The 22,061-nt window shown below is 45.4% G+C and overlaps 2 protein-coding genes across 8 annotated transcripts in view; one reads left to right on the top strand and one right to left on the bottom strand.

Moving 5' to 3' along the window:
• ttll11 (tubulin tyrosine ligase-like family, member 11) overlaps positions 1 to 18,847 on the top strand; it is a 29,558-nt gene extending 10,711 nt beyond the window's left edge. Inside the window, exons 4-9 of the mRNA XM_031577740.2 lie at positions 2,564 to 3,160; positions 4,277 to 4,372; positions 4,714 to 4,823; positions 14,108 to 14,332; positions 14,590 to 14,696; positions 17,393 to 18,847. Coding sequence (XP_031433600.1) covers positions 2,564 to 3,160; positions 4,277 to 4,372; positions 4,714 to 4,823; positions 14,108 to 14,332; positions 14,590 to 14,696; positions 17,393 to 17,670 — 1,413 coding nt within the window. The 3' untranslated portion in view covers positions 17,671 to 18,847. The remainder of the gene's footprint in view (positions 1 to 2,563; positions 3,161 to 4,276; positions 4,373 to 4,713; positions 4,824 to 14,107; positions 14,333 to 14,589; positions 14,697 to 17,392) is intronic.
• Positions 18,848 to 19,542: 695 nt separating this feature from the next.
• dab2ipb (DAB2 interacting protein b) overlaps positions 19,543 to 22,061 on the bottom strand; it is a 165,329-nt gene continuing 162,810 nt past the window's right edge. For all 7 annotated transcript variants that reach the window (XM_031578064.2, XM_031578066.2, XM_031578063.2 and 4 more), the window contains one exon: positions 19,543 to 22,061. This exon is cut by the window's right edge and continues 1,940 nt beyond it. The gene's annotated coding sequence lies outside the window, so the exon portion shown is untranslated.

Genomic DNA, 22,061 nt, shown 5'->3' with positions numbered 1-22,061 from the left:
CCTCTCTCTCTCTCCACACACTCTCTCTCTCTCTTACTTGCTCTCTTTCTGTTGTCTCTCCTCTTTTTTCTCTTTTTCTCACTCACACATTAATACACAAATCATGAGCCAAAGTTACATGGATTATGCAGTCATCAGTAATACACTGCAAATGAGAAGAGCTTAATATGGCACACACACACACACACACACACATCAAAGAAATTAGTGGAGCTGTGAAGAGGCTCACACGTCTAATCTCTCTGTCACTCTCACACACACACACACACACACACACACACACACACACAAACATGCTGACTCCTGTGGTCGGTGTTGTAAAGCGGTCAAGTGGTGCTGGTAATAATTAAGTGGGACAGAGATGTGCTTGTGAGAGCAGGCTAAGCAGGTTAGGCGTTAGCAGGTGGCTAATTGTGAAGGACAAGTGTGATAATGGCTGGATTTACTCTGTCAGGCTTCTCCCTAGAAACAGGGCTATTGATAGCTGGCCCAACATTTATTGGATATCTCAGTGGGGTAAGGTGGGAGCTAACATAGGTCCAGGGTGTTGAACGGAAGTGGATATGTGGGGAGGTGTTTTGTAATGTCAAGGCACAACCACAAGAGGGCACTAGGATTCTTTTGAACTTCGTCTTGGTGATGTTGAAACTGAAGAAAGACACACTCACGCGCCCACAGGTGCAAATTCACAACCTGCCAAAATTCCGGTGTGTTTCCTTTATCTGTTCATCACGAACATGCCCTTTCAGACTGTGTGTTGCCTTTATCCGTTCGTCACGAACATGCCCTTTCAGACTGTGCGTTGCCCTGTCCTTATTATGTTTGTTTCCATTAAATGCAACTTCTCTCAACTTCTGAGTTCTTCTGTTGATGGGCTAATGAAGTCAAGCCATTCATGTTTTAATTAAAAGTGGATTAAAACAAACACATAGTAGATGTTGTCATGTAATTGGCTTCACGCTACAGCCTCATTTCAGTCTGCTGTGACGGGAACGACTGATTATATTGTTATCGATAAAAGAAGTTACAAGAGCTCTGGAAGCTGCAGTGAGATGGGCTTTAAGCCAAGCTCTAGAAGTGTCAGTGTTGTCCTGTGGGGGGCAGTAGTGTGATGCAGTGGTGTTGAGGTGGCAAGGAATTGGCCCTGACCAGTGGAACTGAGACTCTGGGAATGACGCAGAAGTGGGAGACTTCTGCGTCATTGGGGTATGGGTTAATTTGGGCGGGCTTTGGGGGTATATTTAGCGTGGTGCTCTGGCGTAGCTCTCTCGCACACCAGACTACTCTTGTTTGCGAACGGTTACAGCATTTCTGGCATATTAGCTTTCCCTATCACTGCAAATGCCCACTGAATGCAGGGCCTCGAATCTTTGACTAAGAGTACAAGGACATGTGGAAGTTAGGGGTGGGCCTGAGAGGAGAAGGCTGTAGGTTTAACCTCATTCTTAGTCTACAGATTAAATGGGCTCTCCCCAGACTAAAGTCGGGCCACATGAAGTCACGTCCAGCCCCAAGGGATTAGCATGATGAGATTGTGTGAGATTAGCATGATGTAAGCATATTGTTAATGATGCTGAAACTGAGATTGTGTGGACTCTGGGACTGATGCACAGGACGTATGGTTTAAGGATAGGCGTATAGATGCATCACACACTCTCTGTCTTCTTCCATGTGTGTGTTTGCGTGTGTTTGCAGGTGTACGTGTTTCCCAAACTTCTCTTTTTCTGCTTTGAACAACCTCTCTCTCTATCAATCTCTCTTGCTCTCTCTCCTCCTTCATCCTCTCAGGCTGCTGAATCCCGTTGTGTTTTGTCGTTTCAGTCATGATTGCCTATCATCACTGTGATCATTAGTAAATTGTGTGAGAGTGAAAGACTGGCTTTGCTAGAACATCCACAGGCCTCCGCAGTGACATTGTGCCTGCTCTGATTGCAGCGACTCAGTCAAACAAAAAGACTTTTAAATTAAAGCTGTTTCTCGCTGGCTCCCTGCAGTGTGTGATTATATGAGAGGCCGTTGTCGAGAATCAGTGGAGTTGTTATTTGTGTTGTCTGAGAGGCCTACAGAGCTGAATAAATGTTTCTAATGAAACAAGGGGGAGGTTGATGGGTTTCGATCTTCACAGCATGGACGAGTGAGGCATCCTTATTGCAGTGCACCTGAGACAGGAAATGACATCATTAAACATGACTCACTCTAACTCTAGACCCAAATACAACATACATATAGCCCTAAATGTGTTCATTAGACATATATATATATATATATGGGAAGAAGTGTATGTCATCATATATATACTGTATATTCCCTATTCCTATATCTCCTTCCTTGTTTCTCATTATTTAGATGTTTAATTTGGGCGTTGACCCATCTTATATATATTTATAATGTATAACGTTATATATTACAATTTATTATTCTTTTCCTCCTTTCTTCTGTTCTTTTCTTTCTGATCTTATTTTCCCTCTGTCTTCCCTTTCTCTTCCTTTCTCTCATCTTTCTCACAATATGGCTTCTTCTTCTCCTCCTCCTCTTACTCACTTTATCTCTCTGTCCATCTCAGATTCGTCTGGCTAAGGACATTGATTCTTCCTCACCGCGACCAACCTTCATCGTCAAACCCGACAGCGGTTCTCAGGGCGACGGCATCTACCTGATCCGCGAACCGTCCGACCTGCGCTCCACGTCCACTGGGGCCATGGGCGGGTCCGGAGCGGTGCGCCAGGCCGTGGTGCAGGAGTACATCCAGCGCCCCCTACTGATCGACAAGCTGAAGTTCGACGTGCGCCTCTACGTCCTGGTGCGCTCCCTCGACCCTCTTGAAATCTACGTGGCCAAGGAAGGCCTCTCCCGGTTCTGCACGGAACCCTACCAGGAGCCCAGCACCAAGAACATGCATCGGGTCTTCATGCACCTGACCAACTACTCACTAAACGTGCAGAGCGGGAACTTTGTGCACTCCGACAGTCGGAACACGGGCAGCAAGCGCACTTTCACCAGCGTGCTCGGGCGACTGGGCGCCAAGGGCGCGGACGTCAAGCGCGTCTGGTCTGACATCATCGCACTGGTCATCAAGACAGTCATTGCCCTCGTGCCTGAACTCAAGGTCTTCTACCAGGCCGACATCCCGCCGGGCAAGCCAGGGCCCACCTGCTTTCAGGTGAGAAGTACACCTGTGTGTGTGTGTGTTTGTATGTGTGTGCTTTAAGTCTACTACTAAGCCGACATCCAGCAGGGCAAGCCAGGGCCCACCTGCTTCCAGGGGAGGTGTGCGTTGTGTGTGTGTTGTGTTACTATCCAACTATCAGTGGAGAGTGCCTGATAGGGTGTCTGTGTCAATTCGTTTACATTTCTCTCCGTGATGTTTGCATGTGTGCAGGAGGGGACATTGTAACGCGGTTCATAATCCAGTAACCCCAAAATAGGGCTGCAGATCTTTGGCTGTGAATACTCCCACTGCTTTCGTTATTACCTCCGCCAAGGAGGTTATGTTTCCGGTGCAGTTTGTTAGTATGCAAGTTTGTGACCGTAAGCAAGACTATTCAAAAACTATTAACTCGATTTCCATGAAACTTGGTGGAAAGGTGTAGCATGGTTAACCCATTACATTTTGGAGCGCATCTGACTCATGGGGCGGCTCCACAACAAATGGTTTGCGAGGTGCGGCATTTGGCCTTGACAGAGGTCTGCACTCTTTGAGTGCCCTTCTAGTTTCTTTTTTTATCCGTCATAAATTGTTGTTGGAAGGCATCAGCGAGAGACTGTTGTGTTTTCGCTAAGGAGTGTACTCTCTTTGCTCCACCTGGGATATGTCCGGGTGACGACAACGTGAATGAGACATCATGTCAGAAGTGTTTCCACTCTAGTAGCCAACAGGGGCAAACCAATGCCTGCAGACTCTACTTTGTTTGTTTACAGTCTCCTTGCCCTCGTCGTCGTACTGAATGCTAAATCCAAAATGTTCCCCATGTAGCGGATATTATAGATGGCGGTGCTTCTCTAAATGTGCTACTTTCTGTCTAGCTAGCGTTCGCCATTGTCAAGTTGGAGCTGAGATAATTTTGTTTTTAGTTTCCCCTCTATTGAACCGTAATGGCCGCACCAATCAGTTTGACACAATACCGTGTACTGTTGCAGTCCTAGTGTGTGTGCATGTGGACCTGTTCGTATCTGAAGTTGGTTTGGGTACATGCACTAAGTATGCTGACGTGTGTTTTGTGTGTGATCGTGTGTGTGTCTCGTCCTGTGTTGTGAATGTCTGTGTGTGTGTGTTCAGATCCTGGGCTTTGACATCCTCCTGATGAAGAATCTGAAGCCGGTGCTACTAGAGGTCAACTCCAACCCCAGCATGAGGATTGAACACGAGCAAGAGGTCAGATTAGCCTTTATCATCGTCTTCATCATTCTCATTGTTAATATAATTTTAGATGATACATGACCCTTTTTTTCCTGAAATTTTGCCTTTCATTGCAGTCTTGTCAGGCAGGTTCACCAGTGTTATAATTATACATTAATTAGATGATCATTCTGGGTCGATTCACAACAATTACATAATTATTTTCCCATTAAATCTGTTTTCATTATCTTGTCAGGGTCAAGTAATTCCCTCACGGACGTGATTAGGAGATAAAATCATTGTGCCAATCAGAGAAGCTGATACTGATGTCCAGAGATGTCTCCTCCAATTGTGTTGGCTGTTATTGCTGTGTGCAGGTATCTCCGGGGGTATTCGAGTATGTGCCGAGTCCAGTGGATGAGGAGGTCAAGGTTGGGGTCATCAGGGACACGCTAAGGCTTATGGACCCGCTGAAGAAACAACATACGTGAGTGATGATTTAACACACAAACACGCATACACAGGCACGCATGTACACACACACACACACACACACACACACACACACACACAGACACACATACAGACACACACACACACACACACACGCACGCACAAACACACACACACACACACACACACACACACACTCACACACATACAGACCCTCACACACACACACAGACACACAGATACACAGGCACGCATGTACACACACACACACACACACACACACACTCACACTCTCACACACACACACACACACACACACACACACACACACACACAGAGTGTCTCTCTCTGTGTGTGTGTGTGTGTGTGTGTGTGTGTGTTCATGTATGTGACTGTGTGTGTCTCTCTGTGTGTGTGTGTGTGTGTTCATGTATGTGACTGTGTGTGTCTCTCTCTGTGTGTGTGCGTGTGTGTGAGAGATTGTATGTGTCCAGTCTGAGCTCCCTGCATAAGCCGGTTAAATGGAAAAATGACAGTCCAGAAATTCTGTGATGGAATTTCACACTTGAGTGTGTGTGCAACCTTCTCTCTCTCCCTCTCTCACTCACTGTTTTCTCTTTCTCTGTCCCTCTATTTCTCTGCCTCTCTTTCTTTCTCTGTCTAATTCCCCTCCCCTCTCACTCTCTCGCACCCTCTCTCCCTCTGTCTCTCTCTCCCTCTCCCCTCTTTCTCTCTCTCTCTCTCTCTCCCTCTCTCCCTCTCTCCCCCCTTTCTCTCCCTCCTGTGACCTCTGTTCTTTTCCCACTCCTCCTCTCCACCCGTCATGCATCACTCCATCTGTTTTTCCTTCATCAGTCCCTCTCTCCATCTTTAAAAATGAGCGGATCATTTATTTCAACTTATTTCCATATCCATAACACACACACACACACACACACACACACACACACACACACACACACACACACACACACACACACACACACACACACACACACACACAGAAGCACAAACACACACCTCTGTTCCATTGTTAGTGGCGTATCATTTGGGGCTACTCCAGCAGTCCTCTGCCTGTCTACTCTATGGTGTGTATGTGCATCTGACTCATGTGTGAATGTATCTGTGTGTGTGTGTGTGTGTGTGTGTGTGTCCAAATCCATGTACATATGTATGTTTGTAAATGTGTACTATTGGTACCACTCTGTTTGTGTGAAAAGTCAATTTGAATCTGAGGCTCTTTTGGGTACCATCCAGCCTTTGTGTGTAAGTGCGTCTGAAGCCCTTGACATATGGGGTGTGTTCACTGTTGTGTACGTGAGTCTGAAGCCCTTGACATATGGGGTGTGTTCACTGGTGACTGTATCCAGATGGTGTTCAACTTTATCATCGTATCAGATCGAACATTATCATTTCATGTTGCTTCAGCACATCTTTCTTAAGTGGTCCTGCATATCTCCAAAGATCAGAAATGTTCTAGAAAGTTCTGCGGCACCACTTGACTCATTAAGCGAGCGTCTGCGCTTTCGGGCCCGGGGGGGGGGGGGGGTCTTCTGATCGCTTCTCTTATCCATCCAGAGCAGCCAGAGGAGCAGGGTGATGCATCAGCGGCCGGGAATGACACAACAAATTAGACTAATGCGGCGAAGACTCCGCTCCAAGGGTATTTAGCTGTGATCGTTAAGAACACACACACACACACACACACACACACTCAATATTCTCTCTCATCCCCCCTCTTTGTCAGAGTTTTACCCCGTGTTCTGGAGGGAGTTAAAAGTTAGTTGGTTGTGTCAGGTGGTGGAAATGTGCTGTCAGTGTAGAGAGCAGTGTGTGTGACAGAGGTGTGTGTGTGTGTGCGTGTGTGTGTGTGTGTGTGTGTGTGTGTGTGTGACAGAGCAGTGCATCTGTGTGGGGGTGTGTTTGCATGTCATTAACTATGTGTGTGTGATTAAGCCTTCTATTGGTAGTTGTGTGTGTGTGTGTAAAATCAGGCTTGCTGTCATGTGTGTGTATCTGTATGCAATTGTGCTTGCTTTTGGTGGGGGTGGGGGTGTGAATGTGTCAGAATGTTTGTGTTTGTGCGTGTGTGTGCACGCGTGCATGCGTAATTTTGTGTTTGCTAGTGTGATTAAGCATGCTGTTGATACTGTTGTGGGAGGGTGTGTGTGGCGTGTGTGTGTGTGTGTGTGTGTGATCAAGCACACTGTTGATAGTGCTGTTGGTGTATGTGTGATTAAGCGTGCTGTGGTGAGTGTTGTGGGAGGATGCGTGTGTGTGTGTGTGTGTGTTTAGTGACTGTGGAATGCAAAGTGTAGTTGTATGTGTCTGCAGCTAATGCTAATTTGTTTAGCCATTAGGTCTGATGTACCGATAAGAAAAACCTAATCAGGGGGTCCATCCTTACGCAGAGAGAAAATGAAGATTAATCATGTCCCCGAGTTTGTGTTTGTGTGTGTGTGTGTGTGTGTGCCTGAGTTAGTGAGTTTGTGTTTGTGTGTGTGTGTGTGTGTGTGTGTGTGTGTGTGTGTGTGTGTGTGTGCTCATTAACGGAGGTGACTAGAAAAGGAGATTACCACAAACATTCACACACACACATGTGTACATAACACACATGCACACGACTATCCTCTGATCATCATTCAGTGAGCGCTTATGTTTGTGTCTCTATTTATGTGTGTGTGTGTGTGTGTGTGTGTGTGTGTGTGTGAGAGAGAGTCAGAGAGAGAGATAGATGGAGAGAGAGTGAGAGAAAGAATGAAAGGGGCATGGGGATAAATAGAGAGAGGAATAGAGGATGAAGGGAGGTGGAGAAAGATGAAGAAGGATGTAGAAAGATGAAAAAGGATTGCATTGGACGGACGAGTGTAAATCTTGTTTCATTGATCGGCTACGCCCCAGGCAACACTGAACAGCTTCAGTCCCCATCTAACCTCACCAAACCAGTACACATCTCTCTCTCTCTTTATCTCTCTCTCTCTGTCCCTGTCTCTCTCGCTCTCTCTCTTTATCTCTCTCTGTTCCTCTCTCTGTCTTTATCTCTCTTTATCTCCCTCTCTCTCTCTCTCTCTCTCTCTCTCTCTCTCCTTGTCTCTTATTGTTCAGTAGTTTTCCCCACCATGTGTGTAAGTCTTTTTGACTTTGTGCAGTCATGCTGAGCTCTCTCTCTCTCTCTCTCTCTCTCTCTCTCTCTCTCTCTCTTTCTACTTTCTTTACTGCTTTGTTTGTGTGTGTGTGTGTTTGTGTGTGTCTGTGCTATGGTTTAAGACGGTGTGTTTATCGATGTATGTTTGTTTGTAGTGTGTGTGCTGCGAGTAGTTTGTAATCACTCTAACTGCTTTAAGTGGTTGACCAGCACATGAACCCAGTGATGGCCCAGAAGCCCTGTCAGCAGCAGGTGCTGGGTTAAAAGATCAAGGATGTGTTTGTGTCTGTTTGCGTGTGTGTGTCTGTTTGTGTGTGTGCGTGTCTGTTTGTGTGTGTGCGTGTGTGTGTCTGTTTGTGTGTGTGCGTGGAGCAAATGGTATGTATGTATGTTCGCCCTGTGTGGCTGGATGAATGGTGTTATTGATGTAGTTCTATAGTTTGAGTGTGTGTGTGCGTCTTGCTCGTCCAGTACAGTATTATCACTCTAGCGGGGTGTGTTTGATGTCATTAACTGGTTTAAGGGATTGGCCAGTACTTGAACTCCCATGCCACCCATTACTTTTTACTGGGTGAGCTGTGTGTGTTTTGGCATGAGCATATGACTGTGAGTGTCAATGTGAGTGTGTGTGTGTGTGTGTGGAGGGGGGGGGTATATATGTCAGGCATCTCTTTACTAACTTCAGGGGTGTGTTTGTTGGTTGATCCAGCAGCCCCACACTTAATCACAAGTCACCTCCAGATTATTACAGATTATTATCACGACTACGGTGTGTGTGTGTGTGTGTGTGTGTGTGTGTGTGTGTGTTGTCCCCCTGGGCCCCTAGATTAGACTGGATTTACAGAGGGGGTGGTGGGCCAGTGAGTGTCATCAGTGCGTGTGTGTGTGTGTGTGTATATGTGTCAGGCATCTCTTTGCTAACTTCAGGGGTTTGTTTGTTGGCTGGTTGACCAGAAGATGAACCCACCATTGATCCAGCAGCCCCACACTTACTCTTAAATCACCTCCAGATTATTACAGATTATTATCAACACACACGCACTCACACACACGCACTCACACACACACACACACACACACACACACGCATACACACACACTCACACACACACACACTAGATGTTCAGCTCACAATACCCCCCTTTTTTCTCAACTCCACTGGTTACCCGTGTCATCACGTGTCCAATACAAACTCTTCACTACCTTTAAAGCGCTACATAATCTTGCCCCGACCCCCCCCAAACAGAACCCCCCCCCCCCCCCCCCCCCCCCCCCCCCACCCCTCCTACAGTCCCACACGCAGAGCTTAACACCCAGAGCACTTAAAGAGTCTTAACAGACTGACGCTCCATTGGACTTTTCTCCTGCCAATATGGCCCGAGTATGGTTTGTGAGGCCCGCTGCTACATCTCTTTTGCAGGCAGGTTGTGGTCATAACAGCCTAGAAACATACATAGACCTTTCATAAGAGGACTACGACAGCCTAGGACACATACATAGACCTTTCATAAGAGGAGTACGACAGCCTAGGAACATACATAGACCTTTCATAAGAGGACAACGACAGCCTAGGACACATACATAGACCTTTCATAAGAGGACTACAACGGCTCGGCTTACCCACAAAAGACAGTGAAGGGACTGGCGAAATACTGTACGATATCAACCATCATTGGCAGCTGCCACATTTGACGTAGACGTTGTTATCTACCCATAATGCTTTACTGTGTCTATACAGCGTTGTCATTTTCACACTAGAAGTTATGGCCTTGTATTTCTGTTTTGCACATGGGATAAATAGATCATCGATCAGTGTATCATAGATCAGTTGCTTTGGTGTACGTCTCTAATCATCCTTACCATTGTAAAAACAGTGAGTGCACTTCTCAGAACAGTTAGTACAAACAGCACCACACTATGGATTACCTGCAAAGGCACACACATAACTCGCTCAACATTACTAGTTAATGTCTCGAAAGTAAATAACTGTCACCAGATCAGTGTCACCCGAATGTTAAGTTCTTCTTTCATTGACTGGAACCAAGACAAAGTCAAAATGCTTAGCCATGTTGTCAGCCTAAAGTTGTGTTTCTATAAGTGTCATTCGTGTTTTACTGAGCTATTTGAGCTGACCCTCAGCGCCCCCTGCTGTCTGTGTAGTGGCCATGCACTGGCTGTGGGGAGGCTGCGGGGTGGTTCACTGTTAGTGATCTACACCTAGAGCGGGAGTGGGCTGTAAAGCCAGAGGATCTCTTCCCTCGAGAGACATTCCGAAACTCCCACTCTCGGTCATTCCGACACGCACTGATCCGCGCTCTCTGACACACACACACACACACACACACACACACGCACGCATCCTCTTCCATTCACGCATTTGCCTTACCTTCACACTCCAACCTCACTCTGTAATTGCCAGCATTTATCCATCTATGTATCCAGAACCAGTAGCCTCCTGTCCTCTAGACTCTCGTGTTGTTGGAGATGAATAGTAATGGAGATGTTATTTGCACTTCATTTGGTGGCCTTTCATGTTCCAGTGTGTATGAGCCCGGGCCGTAACATTCTCCTTTCTCTCCCACTAACTTATCTCCATACCAGATTATTGGAGACCGAACTGAACAAACTGAATATCATTATGTAGCAAGTCGAATGCTATTCATGACAGTGACAACAATTTCAACTCAGTGAGATACCACATGACGTAGAGGAATGAAGGAGCAAGGTGCAAGTAGGAACCGTTACAACAGTTGAGAAACAATGGGACAATCTTGCACGCAATTGTACAGTAATTCTTTATGAAGTAATGCTATCTATCTGTGTAATTGTGGTGAATCGATACCTAGATGTTTTGGGGGGTTAAGACTAAAAGCAGACAATTGTACCTACCCTTCTGTATGAATGTGCAAAATCATTTGCAAAATGTTTAAAAGAATGAGAAACTGCTGTTATGATGGTGTGGTGTAACAGATGATGTGGAGGTTGAACAGTTTTGAGAATTCTAATAGTGATCTGAGAAATGACTGTCTACATTGTGTGTGTGTGTGTGTGCACGTGACCTATATTGTATTTACATGCTGTACAGACAGAATGACAGAGAAAAACTGTAAAATGTGTGTGTGTGTGTGTGTGCGTGAAAAAGAGAGAGTTTGTGTGTGTCGATTCCAAGCTCTTTGCTTTCCATTGCTATATTAATCTAATGCTAATGTCCCTGTGCGGGGCTATTCCCTCGCTCATCCTTAATTCATGTTCTCCTTGGTGACCTTCAGTCCCCTCTTCTCTCAGTATGTGTGTGTGTGTGTGTGTGTGTGTGTGTGTGTGTGTGTGTGTGTGTCTCAGACGCTGGCCTGGGATCAGCACCTCCAAAATGAGACGCTTTCAGCAAAGCGAAGGGGTGTGACCAATTATCTCCTCCACTTCCTCTCTCTCTTTACTCTCTCCTTTCTTCTCTCTCTCTCTTTCTTATTTCCCTCTCCTTTCTGTGTTCCTTCTCTTGGCTTGTCCACTCAATATCTTGCCCTTCCTGACTCTCTCTGTCTCCCTCTCTCTACCTCTCTCTCTCTCTCCCTCCTTCTCTCTCTCTCTCTTTCTCCATCTATTCAGAGAGTCTTGGGTATGTTTTGTTGTTTATTTGTTTTGGTGACGAGACGGTGGGTCTCGGTTTTGTTTGGGGTTTTGTCTGTCGCCATGGTGACCTTTAGTTTGGCATTTACGTCTCTCGGACACATGAAGGGGGGTGAAATAAAAGAAAATGGGAAAGTTATCTGGAACCTCACACTGGGGGCATTTAATGAAGATATTAAATCTCATTTTCACACGTTTTGGGTTTTGATATAAGTGCATTGGAAAAGTGCAGTGAAGAAGGGGGGTGGGGGTGGTATGTGAGAGAGAGTGTGTGTGGATATGTGAGAAAGAACATGTGTGTGTGAGAGAGAGAGAGTGAGAGACATAACCAATAAGTGTAAAAGTGTGTGTGTTTGTGTGAGCGAGCGTGATTGAATATCTACAGAGAGTTGTCAAGGCCAAGACTGAAGTAGAGAGGAGGTGGTGTGGAAACACACACACACACACACACACACACACACACAAAGGATACACTGAGGAGCAATCAGAGATGATTGGTTGAAAGTGGCTTGATGGACTCTGTGTGTGTGTGTGTGTAGGTTTGTGTGTGTGAGTGTGTGTGTGTCCTATAGCCATCTATAGCTTGGCTCAGACCCAAATTCTGAAGCATGCCGGCGGTTTAGCAGACATCAGTCAGGGTGGCAGGAACAGACTGGAGAGGGGGACGGAAACCTAAGTTTAGTTTCCGCTGAAAGGCGCCTAATTAGAACATTCTGTGTGGAATGATGGATCTTCGCGTCACATAGTCAAACCGTTGCTGTCTGGTTGCATGAAAGGAAATAGAAATATTTTACCTAAAGCAGCCCCTGGTCATTCTGAAAATGTTTCTGTTGTGATGTGATTGTCACTGGTCACACTGGAACATAAACATCAACTCTCTGGTGATGTGCTGGTGTCATTCTACCAATTATAGGTACTAGTCACAGACCTTACAATTTTAGCTTATGGATGGTATTTGCTCACACACACACACACACACCACACACACACACTCCACACACACACACACACACACACACACACACCATACACACACAGGAAAACCCATTTTAGGTGCCATCTTTGCAGTAAATGCAGTTCTGTGCAGTAAATGCAGTTCTGTGCAGTTCCGTTCTGGCATCAGTTAGGGGTTACGCTTGGAATGTTTCAAGCATTGTGTGTATTTGTACGAGTGTGTGTGCGTGTGTATTTGTATGTGTGTGTGTGTGTATTTGTACATGTGTGTGCATGTGTATTTGTATGTGTGTGTGTGTGTGTGTGTATTTCTATGTGGGTGTGTGTGTGTCTGTGTGTATTTGTACATGTGTGTGTTTGTACAGAGGACTGCGTTTCTGTATGCTAAATGTTGTGCTGTTAAACAGATGCTTCAGTCAGTACCTGACTATCTCACAAATACACATATACACCCACAGAGAACTCTGTATAGTCACATTCCTTGCACCTGACTTACTGGTTGCACCACCTGACTTTTTCCACTTATTTCAAATTAAACAGGCCTCTAGTTGGACGCCTGAGTTCAAGTTCAAGTTCAAGTTCAAGTTCATTCATATAATATTTTGATATAAATAACATTTCACTAGTTTCACATTGGTTGTACCACCTGACATAGAAAGTGTACCATCTAACTAGGAGTTGAAAGTAGCTATTTTTATCAAAATTTGAGAGAAAATTACAAAGTCAGTTGGGGTCCTCTGGGTGATGCAATAACCTGTTTACTATTATTGACATTCCACTTCAGAATAAAAGTCACATTGTTACGGTTGTGCCACCCTGACATTTGAGAACATACAAATTGCTGGACAAAAGTTTTTCAATTATCTTAACTACATCAAAGTATTGATATTTGTAAAATTTGATTTATTTTAAAGGTTTCAAACATAAAATCATGCCACAGTATTTTACTTTGAATTTATTATCACTGAAACACTATTTTTAATACTTTTCTAATTCTGTTCATTTGCACGGACGTGGCGCCACCTTACATTTGGGGGATTTGAGATGGCAAAACATAAAATAATATATTTTTTATAATTTACTGAAAATGTATTCATACTAAATAGGTTTTATAGAATACATTAATGCATGTCATGAATTGATTCAAAGTTAACTATTTAAAAAGAAGTGTGTGAGGGGGAGAGAGCTGTCTTCATGCAGCATATTTCCTTATCCCTAATGATGATCACCCTCTTCCATCAGTTAGATATCAATGGAAATCAATATTGAAATGTGTGTGTGTGTGTGTTTGTTTGTCTGATAAAAAGACTGAGAGATTTTTGTCAGTGTTGTTAGGGTGGTGCAGAATATGTATCTGTGTGTATTTGTGTCCTTGTGTGTAGGTAGGTGTGTGTGTGTGGCCATGTGTGCAGGGGTGTGTGTGTGTGTCAATGTGTGTAGGTGTGTGTGTGTATGTGTATGTGTGTGTATGTGTCCATGTGTGTAGGTGTGCGTCTGCCTGTTTGCTTAAAGTCTATTCTAATGTCTGTATCACCCCTCTCCCTTTCTCTCTCTCTTTCTGTCTCTCCCTCCCTTCACTGTTTCCATGACGACAGGGGTGCAGAGCAGGAGGATATCCTGGTGGAGGAGGGCTCGGTGGAGAAGGCGGGGCCTGAGGACCACGCCCTCCCCTCTCTGTGCCTGAAGCAGGTCTTCCCCAAGTACACCAAGCAGTTCAACTACCTGAGGATGGTCGACCGCATCGCTACCATCTTCCTCCGCTTCCTCGGGGTCAAGGGAACCATGAGGATGGGACCCACGGGCTTCAGGACCTTTATAAGGTACACACACACACACACACACACATATATATATATATATACACACACACACAGTAATACACATGCTCACACACACATACTCACATATGTATGCACATTTATTCATGCCTACACAAGTTTACTTCTGCAAAAACAGATGGTTGTGTGTGCGGCGTACGTAGCCAGCTGACTTTACAGAGTGAAAGTGCACACAGAGCACTTGTTTCTCCCTGTCTACAGTGTGTGTGTGTGTGTGTGTGTGTGTGTGTGTCCTGCAGGAACTGCAAGCTGAGCAACACCAGTTTCTCCATGGCCTCTGTAGACATCCTCTACATCGACATCACGCGCCGCTGGGCCGGCATGCTGCCCGACTCCAGAGAAGCAGGTAACGCCTCCAGCCAATCAGCAGCCCTCACAGCACAGCCCACCAATCCAGAGACAGGAGGCAACATTCCAGGGCCAATCAGAAGCCCACCAATCACCTCTAGTTTTCCTCTCCTTTATTTAGCTTTGTGCTTTCATGGCACCTCACTGGGAAAGCCTCCTCCAAATGACTGAATCATTGCACACAATGGGCAGGCAGTGCAGTCAGCCAATCAGCGCCTCTCACCACACATCCAACCAATCACCACAGAGTAGACAACATAGTCAGCCAACACATGCCAACTATCACGAAAGATCCAGCTAATTACTCAACAGTAAGGTGTCTGTCTGCGTGTGAATGATTTAATAGTCACGTGTGTGTGTGTGTGTGTGGGTGTGGGTGTGGGTGTGGGTGTATGTGTGTGTGTGTGTGTGTGTGTTCAGAACATGCTGCTCTATAAATGATGGGTGTTGTAACTGAGATAGATAGGCCAGAAGGGTCACGCGCGCACACACAAACACACACAAACACACACACACACACACACACACACACACACACACACACACACACACACACACACACACACAGACACAGACACAGACACACACAGACACACACACAGACAAGTGATGGTGCAGTAATTAATTCAGAATCTCACCTTCTGCAAAAACAGATGGTTGTGTGTTGCCTGCTGCCACTGCCACTTTCAGAGAGCAACTTACAAAAGTTTGTCTTTTACTTTTAGTTTATCTCAATCAAAGTTTCTCTCTTCTCTTTCTCGTTTTCTCTTTATGTGTTTTAATGGTGTAATAGTGTAATGAAGTCAATGGTTACCCTCTCTCTTCCTCTACATCTCTTCATCTCTCTCTCCTTCTCTCCATCTCCTCTTCTGCGCCATCTCTACCCATCCATCCCTTCTTCTACATCCCTCTTTTCCTCCCCATCTCTCTCTATCCCTCTCTTTGTCTCTATCTCTCTCTCTTCCTTTCCCTCTCTCTTTGTCCCTCTCTTTCTCTCCATCCCTCTCTTCCTCTTCCTCCCTGGTTTAATGTTCACCTAGCCTACTTCTCTCATCATGGCTGTTTCCTCTCCATCCCTCTCTTTCTCTCCATCCCTCTCTTCCTCTAGCCTACATCTCTCATCATGGCTGTGTTTCCTCTCCATCTCTCTCCCTTGCTGTCGCTACTCATCTCTAGCCCTTTTATCCCTTCGTTCATCTCTCCCCTCATCTCTCTCTCTCCCTCTCTATATCTCTCTCTCTCTGTGTGTGTGTGTGTGTGTAGCAGAAGTGTGTTTAGGTGTTTAGTCTTGCCTCTTCTGTCCTCATCCACCCGTAACTAAGCACCTGTTCAGTCACCGTGGCAGCTGTCACCTTGGAGATAAGGCCACTGATCCCGCACACCATCCCTCCGTGCCATCACCCCCCCCCTCCTATCTCTCCTCTGCCCCTCCTCTCCCCACCTCTTTCTCTCCCTCCATCTTCTGTCGTTTCACACGTTGATGCTATTTCTTCATCCATCTTTCCTCTACTCAGCTGTTGAGTGCCCATCCTCTCCGATCCCCACCCCTGCCTCCTCCCGAGGGCCGCCTCACGGACGAGTGGCTCATGGACCACCTTATTACTCATTACGCTTTACAAATCACATGGCAAAATAACCACACCAACCTCACGCTCATCCTCCTGTGGTCTACTTCTCAATGTCACGGAGAAAGCGGGAACATTTGGAAAGCTTCCTGTGACTAGTTATTAAAGGGCTCTCTCTAAAAATGCTCTTTCTGCGGCTTGTGATTGGCTAGTAAGCCTCTGACTTCCTGCTGTGGGTGGTTCAGTAACCAGATGACCTTGAGCGGCCGCTCTGTTGCTAAAGATGCTAGTCAAACACTTCTCTCTCCAGAGCGTGATGTTTAAAACATGACTCGGCAGCCTGAGGCCATGATCATGTGGAATTATGCCTGACACCTATGGCGTGTGCAGGGGTGATAGTGCTGCATTAATAGAGCTCTTCCTGCGGGCTCTGACTGTTCTCTCTGGTGAAGCCATTATGAACAGCCGACTGCTGGAAATAATACTCATTATACAGGCATATATCACGAGAGGCATTTCATATTCGAAAGTCTTTGTGTATGGTGGCTGTTGGACGACACACTATGGCTCCAGCCCCGTATGGAGGGCGACTGGCTGATCATTCATTCTCATGTGTCCTGCCCTGTCCCTCTCTCTGGGGGAGTGTGATCATTCATTCTTATGTTCTGCCCTGTCCCCCTGTCCCTCTCTCTGAGGTAGTGTGATCATTCATTCTTATGTCCTGCCCTGTCCCCCTGTCCCTCTCTCTGAGGTAGTGCTGATCCCCATCAGATCCATCTCAGATCCAAACCCTGAAATACAACCACTAGTCTTGTACTTCCTCTCTCCTTCTTTCTCCAGCTCATTCACTCTTTTCTTCCCATTCCTCTTTCTCCTAACCCCCCCTCTCTCTCTCTTTCTTTCTCACTATCTCCCCCCTTCTCTAACTTTGTCTCCATCTCTTTGATGATGATGATTAATCAATAAGTATACATAGGTGGCAGAAAAAACATCTGTACACCCTGGGGTGGTCGCTATGTAAATGCATTTTTGCCTCTGAGTATAACCAGTACAATAATGGACATGGCACCATTGCAATCATGTCTTTCTCTCTCTCCCTCTCTCCCTCCCTCCCTCTCCCCGTCTGTAGGGATGACTCTGCAGGCGTTTGTGGAGTCCTTCTTCTACCTGGCGGGCCGGCGCTTTAAGTCCCTCCCCCTGAGGGAGCAGGTGTCGTCACTGCTGGAGCAATGTGAGGCTGCCCTCGAGGGGCAGGGCCAGGATGACAAACCACGGCCATTGAGGGTTAGCCACGCCCCATCCACCAACCCCGCCCTAACCAACTCACCAGCACCCGCACGGCGTAACCACGGTTACCGGCTACACCAGACACTGCGCCCGTCTGCGAAAGCAAACCCAGAGCACTGAGCAATGGATAGAAACACACAGACACAGACAACCCCAGTGACTGGTGGAGCAGAGTGAAACTCTTATAGACCTGATTGCTTTATATGTCTGATAGGAAGTGTAAGAGTGTGTGTGTGTGTGTGTGTGTGTGTGCATGTGTGATTTTACAGAGGGGCGGAGGAGGAGAAAGTGAAAGCTTGCTTTTGGTTTCTAAAAATCTCTCTTTCCAGAACCTCAGCAAAGAAGAAAATGTTCAGTTGTGTTTGGGGGGAATATTTATAGGAATGTGGGTGTGTGTGTGTGTGATCACACAGGCGCTGTCTTCAGGGAAATCTATGGATCTTTAACTCGCCACATTATTCACACACACACACACACACACACACACACACACACACACACACACACACACACTCTTTTCCCTCTCTGTCACACCAAGCTTTCTCAGCTATTACTATGTGCTTGTGTGACACCGAGGTTTATTTGCACTGCCCTCCTCTCAGTATTCCCTTCACATGAGTGTAGTATTCACGACACTTGAGTGATGTGTGTGTGAACCAATCAAGGGCATGCTTAATTTCCACCCCTCCTGGCTCAACCAATCAGAGCTTGAGTAAGAACATTAGCATTATCCCGACATATGCCGTGATCCTTTGACTTCAGATCTGCAGCTACACTGACAAAATGGCCACCTCCGTTACGGACCGGTGTGATCGTCAGGCACCACTTCAGTGCCCTAAGTGTTTACCTATTCTAATTTATATTCTATAGATTTCACTTTATTTTCTTTCTATTTTGTGAGATATTGACTTTTTTTATTTTCACTTGAAAACTAGCATGTCACTCTCTCTCACACACACACACACACAGTAGGCGCAATCAAAGAGATCTGCTGTGAATCTGATCTGGCCTAAAAACAACAGAACCGTTGCGAGTAGAAACACACTCCAGCATGTTCGCAGACTGCAGCCGGCTCTCAATCAGATCCACTGCAGACCTGGGCCAGCACTGGGCCACATCTGGTTCAGAGTGTGCCTGTATGGGGGTCAGTGGCCCAGCTTAAGAGTCTCCCTATTAATCGGGTTTGAGACGGTCTTACAGGATTCCATCCATCAGGTACTACTGCAACTACTTCAACTCGGCTGGACTGGGACTGATGGGCCTCAGAATAAACAGTATATTACCAAATGAATATAAACAAGTGCGTGTGTGTCTATTCATTTTCAGTGTGTGTGTGTGGGTACTTTTATGTGGATACCACAATACTAAACATAACATATCCTTGTGTAGGGGCTTTTATAGTGAAACTAGTTATACCCCTTTATTATTATACTGGGGCGACAGTGGTTCAGGAGGTAGAGAAGTCGTTTAGTAATCAGAAGGTTGCTAGTTCGATTCCCACTGTCGAAGCGTCCTTGAGCAAGACACCGAACCCCTAATTGCTCCTGATGTGCAGTGTGCCATCAGTGTAAATGTAAAATGTGTATACATTGTAAGTCGCTTTGGATAAAAGCGTCTGCTAAATGACTAAATGTAAAATGTATACTAGTGATACCCTTTTATAGTTAAACTAGTTAATACTAGTTATATGTTTATAGTTGAACTAGTTATACCCTTGTATAGTTATACCCTTTTATAATTATACTAGTTATATGTTTATAGTTCAACTAGTGATACCCTTTTATAGTTATACTGGGGATATCCTTTGATAGTTGTTCTCCCTGCATTTAATTATGTTGTTCTCCATTTCTTTCTTTCTACAGGTCTTTCTCTGTTTTTCATTCGACACTGTCATTTTATGTTGGTGAAAAACCTGGGAGAAGTGTGTTATATCGTGACACCCAGGATGACACACACACACACACACAAGTGAAGAGAGAAGAGACTGGTGTGTAAAATAGCTAAATAAAACTTTAATCATTCTAGTTGCAAATGTACATAAATTGCACAGCCACGTTTTCTCGTCTGACAAAGTCTTCTGTACATTATTGTTTAATAAGCAAGTCATCATCGTCCTCCACTGAAGTGGAATCCACCCAATACATTACTGTCCACATACTTACAAAAGTATTTTCTACAAGGATTATAAAACATATAACATCTGTTACTTTATTCATAGATTTATACTTTTTGACAAAGCTAACCTTTTATATCTGCAGTAGAGGATAGAGTCTGTATTACCATGGAGATATATGAATATTTTCTCACGTTTTTTTTTAATTTGTATTATTATTATTATATATTCCTATTCTCAGTCTGTGACATTACTGTATGAAGGCATGATGTGCAAACAGAATTTTTTTTTGGAGGAAAAAAAACAGCCACTGACACACAACTGTTAGAAACCAGCCCGTGTGAAAGCAGGAGGCATCAGTGAAACTCGTCTATCAAAGACTCCCACTGTGCAACGAAACAACCTGACCAGAGTCAACGGGGCGAGTGGGGTGGGGTGTGGGTTTAGGGATGGGGGCTGGGGTGGTTGTTCTGCCGCTGACGTTCCTTATGCCCTTGGCTAAGGTTCTTTGAAGAAGAACGCCAAAAGTTGCAGACTTACAATCTCATTCATGTCCATCAAAAAAACCTGAACCAAACAATAACATTCAACCAGTTTAGGCATTCCATAGTCTGTTACTTGAACCCTCTTGAGGTTGCTGTTTTCATGTAATCCTGAACTGGTTTCAGACCAGACAGAATTTGCTAAATCAGGGCATGTCTTCCGACAGTCTTAGGGATGGACAGAACTGTCAAAGTGTGTACGGAGAGAAGAGAGCGAGAGCGAGGACTGCCTGGGAGCAACGCTGAAAGGAAGCAAGACTCCTCCACAGCTCCTCACACATTCAGTCTTCCCTTCGTCAGCCCCAAACGAAGGCGCTGCAAAAGCCGCCATGCAGAACTGATTTTGCAAATTCAAGGATTTCCCTTCCCTTAATTCTCTCTTATTCCGACAATATTTCATGGAATCTCTGCATTATTTGCTATTGCTTTTATCTTATTTTTCAATTCACCTAAATTTGAACCGCAATTTCTGAGAATTCAGTCAGTCATTTTTGGCCGCAACGATCACAGCAAACCCTTGCAAGATCCTGGTAGGACAGGAGCAGTGTTAAGGAGCCCTGTTCTGACTGTAGCTGCCAATGGACCGGGCCTGACCCTGTTCTAGTGTGGAAAAGTTACACAGGTTCCTACAGCCAGATCTATTTCAAAGCCATCTATTTGGGACCTAAGACCTGATATCATTTGATAACAAGCCAGTCAACAAGCATAAACAAGGCCTCTGCCTGTCATTGTGTTTTTTGTGCTTATGTTTATCATCTGACATCAACTCATCTCTCGAGTTCCCTGGATGACTCATGTCCTTCAAGCCTCAGCGCCCTCTCAGAGGCGGGGCTGGCTGCTGCAAGAGAAAACTGAATGTTGGCAGGAAGGTAAAAAAAAAAAACAACAACAACAGAAGGTTACTGGGTTTGAGAGTCCTACACAAACAGCAAACCTCAAGTCAAAAGATACACCAGGGCTATTTACATTAACAGAGCCCTCAGACAGGAAACGACTCTGAACTGAAGCTGGCTCGGACTGAGCTGCTGTCTAGGGGTGCTCAGCTACAGGAGTCAGTGTTGGTGTCTAAGGGTCTTCAGCTACAGGAGTCAGTGTTGGTGTCTAAGGGTGTTCAGCTACAGGAGTCAGTGTTGGTGTCTGAGGGTCTGAGGGTGCTCAGCGACAGTAGGATTCAGTGTTGGTGTACATTTACAAACAGAACCCATATGGGATCTGGGGAGGCCTCGCTCGCTCGCTCGCCTGGCCCAGTGAAAACCCAAACAGTACTGACTCAGGACCAGTTATGGCCCTCTTGCGGAGTCCTGGGCAGATCCATTCCAGTGTCAACTACTACACAGGAAATAGCATAGACATATTTTTATTCATATTTACATACATACTCTGAGGCCTTTTGCACTGAAATAAACACACACACTTGTTTACAGGTCTGGCTTTGCAGTGGATTATCATGGAAAGAGAAACACTCTTAACACACGTGGTCCTCACTGGCAACAGAGGAAGCTGAATGGCAACGGTGCTGTCAGTCACCCGCAGATCAATACAGATGCTGATCAATACAGATGCTGATCAATAGGCATGCACATCTCCACTGGTTGTCTGTCTTGTCTGTCTGTTTGTCTCGTCCACATTGTAAATAAAAAAAAAAGATATAATACAAACAAATACAAAGTAAAAATGCTGAAATGTCTACTGGACATGAGGACATAAGTGAATGGGGTGGGGGTGTCAAACTAACACCAGTGTTGGTTTTCAGAGTGGAGTGAACATCCAGATTGTTTAAGGGAAGGAGAGGGTGGGATGAGAGGCAATGTAGAAGATGAGGAAATGAAAAGAGCAGAAATAAAGAGAGAGAGAGA

The sequence above is a fragment of the Clupea harengus genome, chromosome 12, assembly GCF_900700415.2.
Source record: "Clupea harengus chromosome 12, Ch_v2.0.2, whole genome shotgun sequence".
In the NCBI taxonomy this organism is placed as follows: domain Eukaryota; kingdom Metazoa; phylum Chordata; class Actinopteri; order Clupeiformes; family Clupeidae; genus Clupea; species Clupea harengus.
Note: the sequence above shows the minus strand (reverse complement) of the source record. Positions and strands in the feature narration are given on the sequence as shown.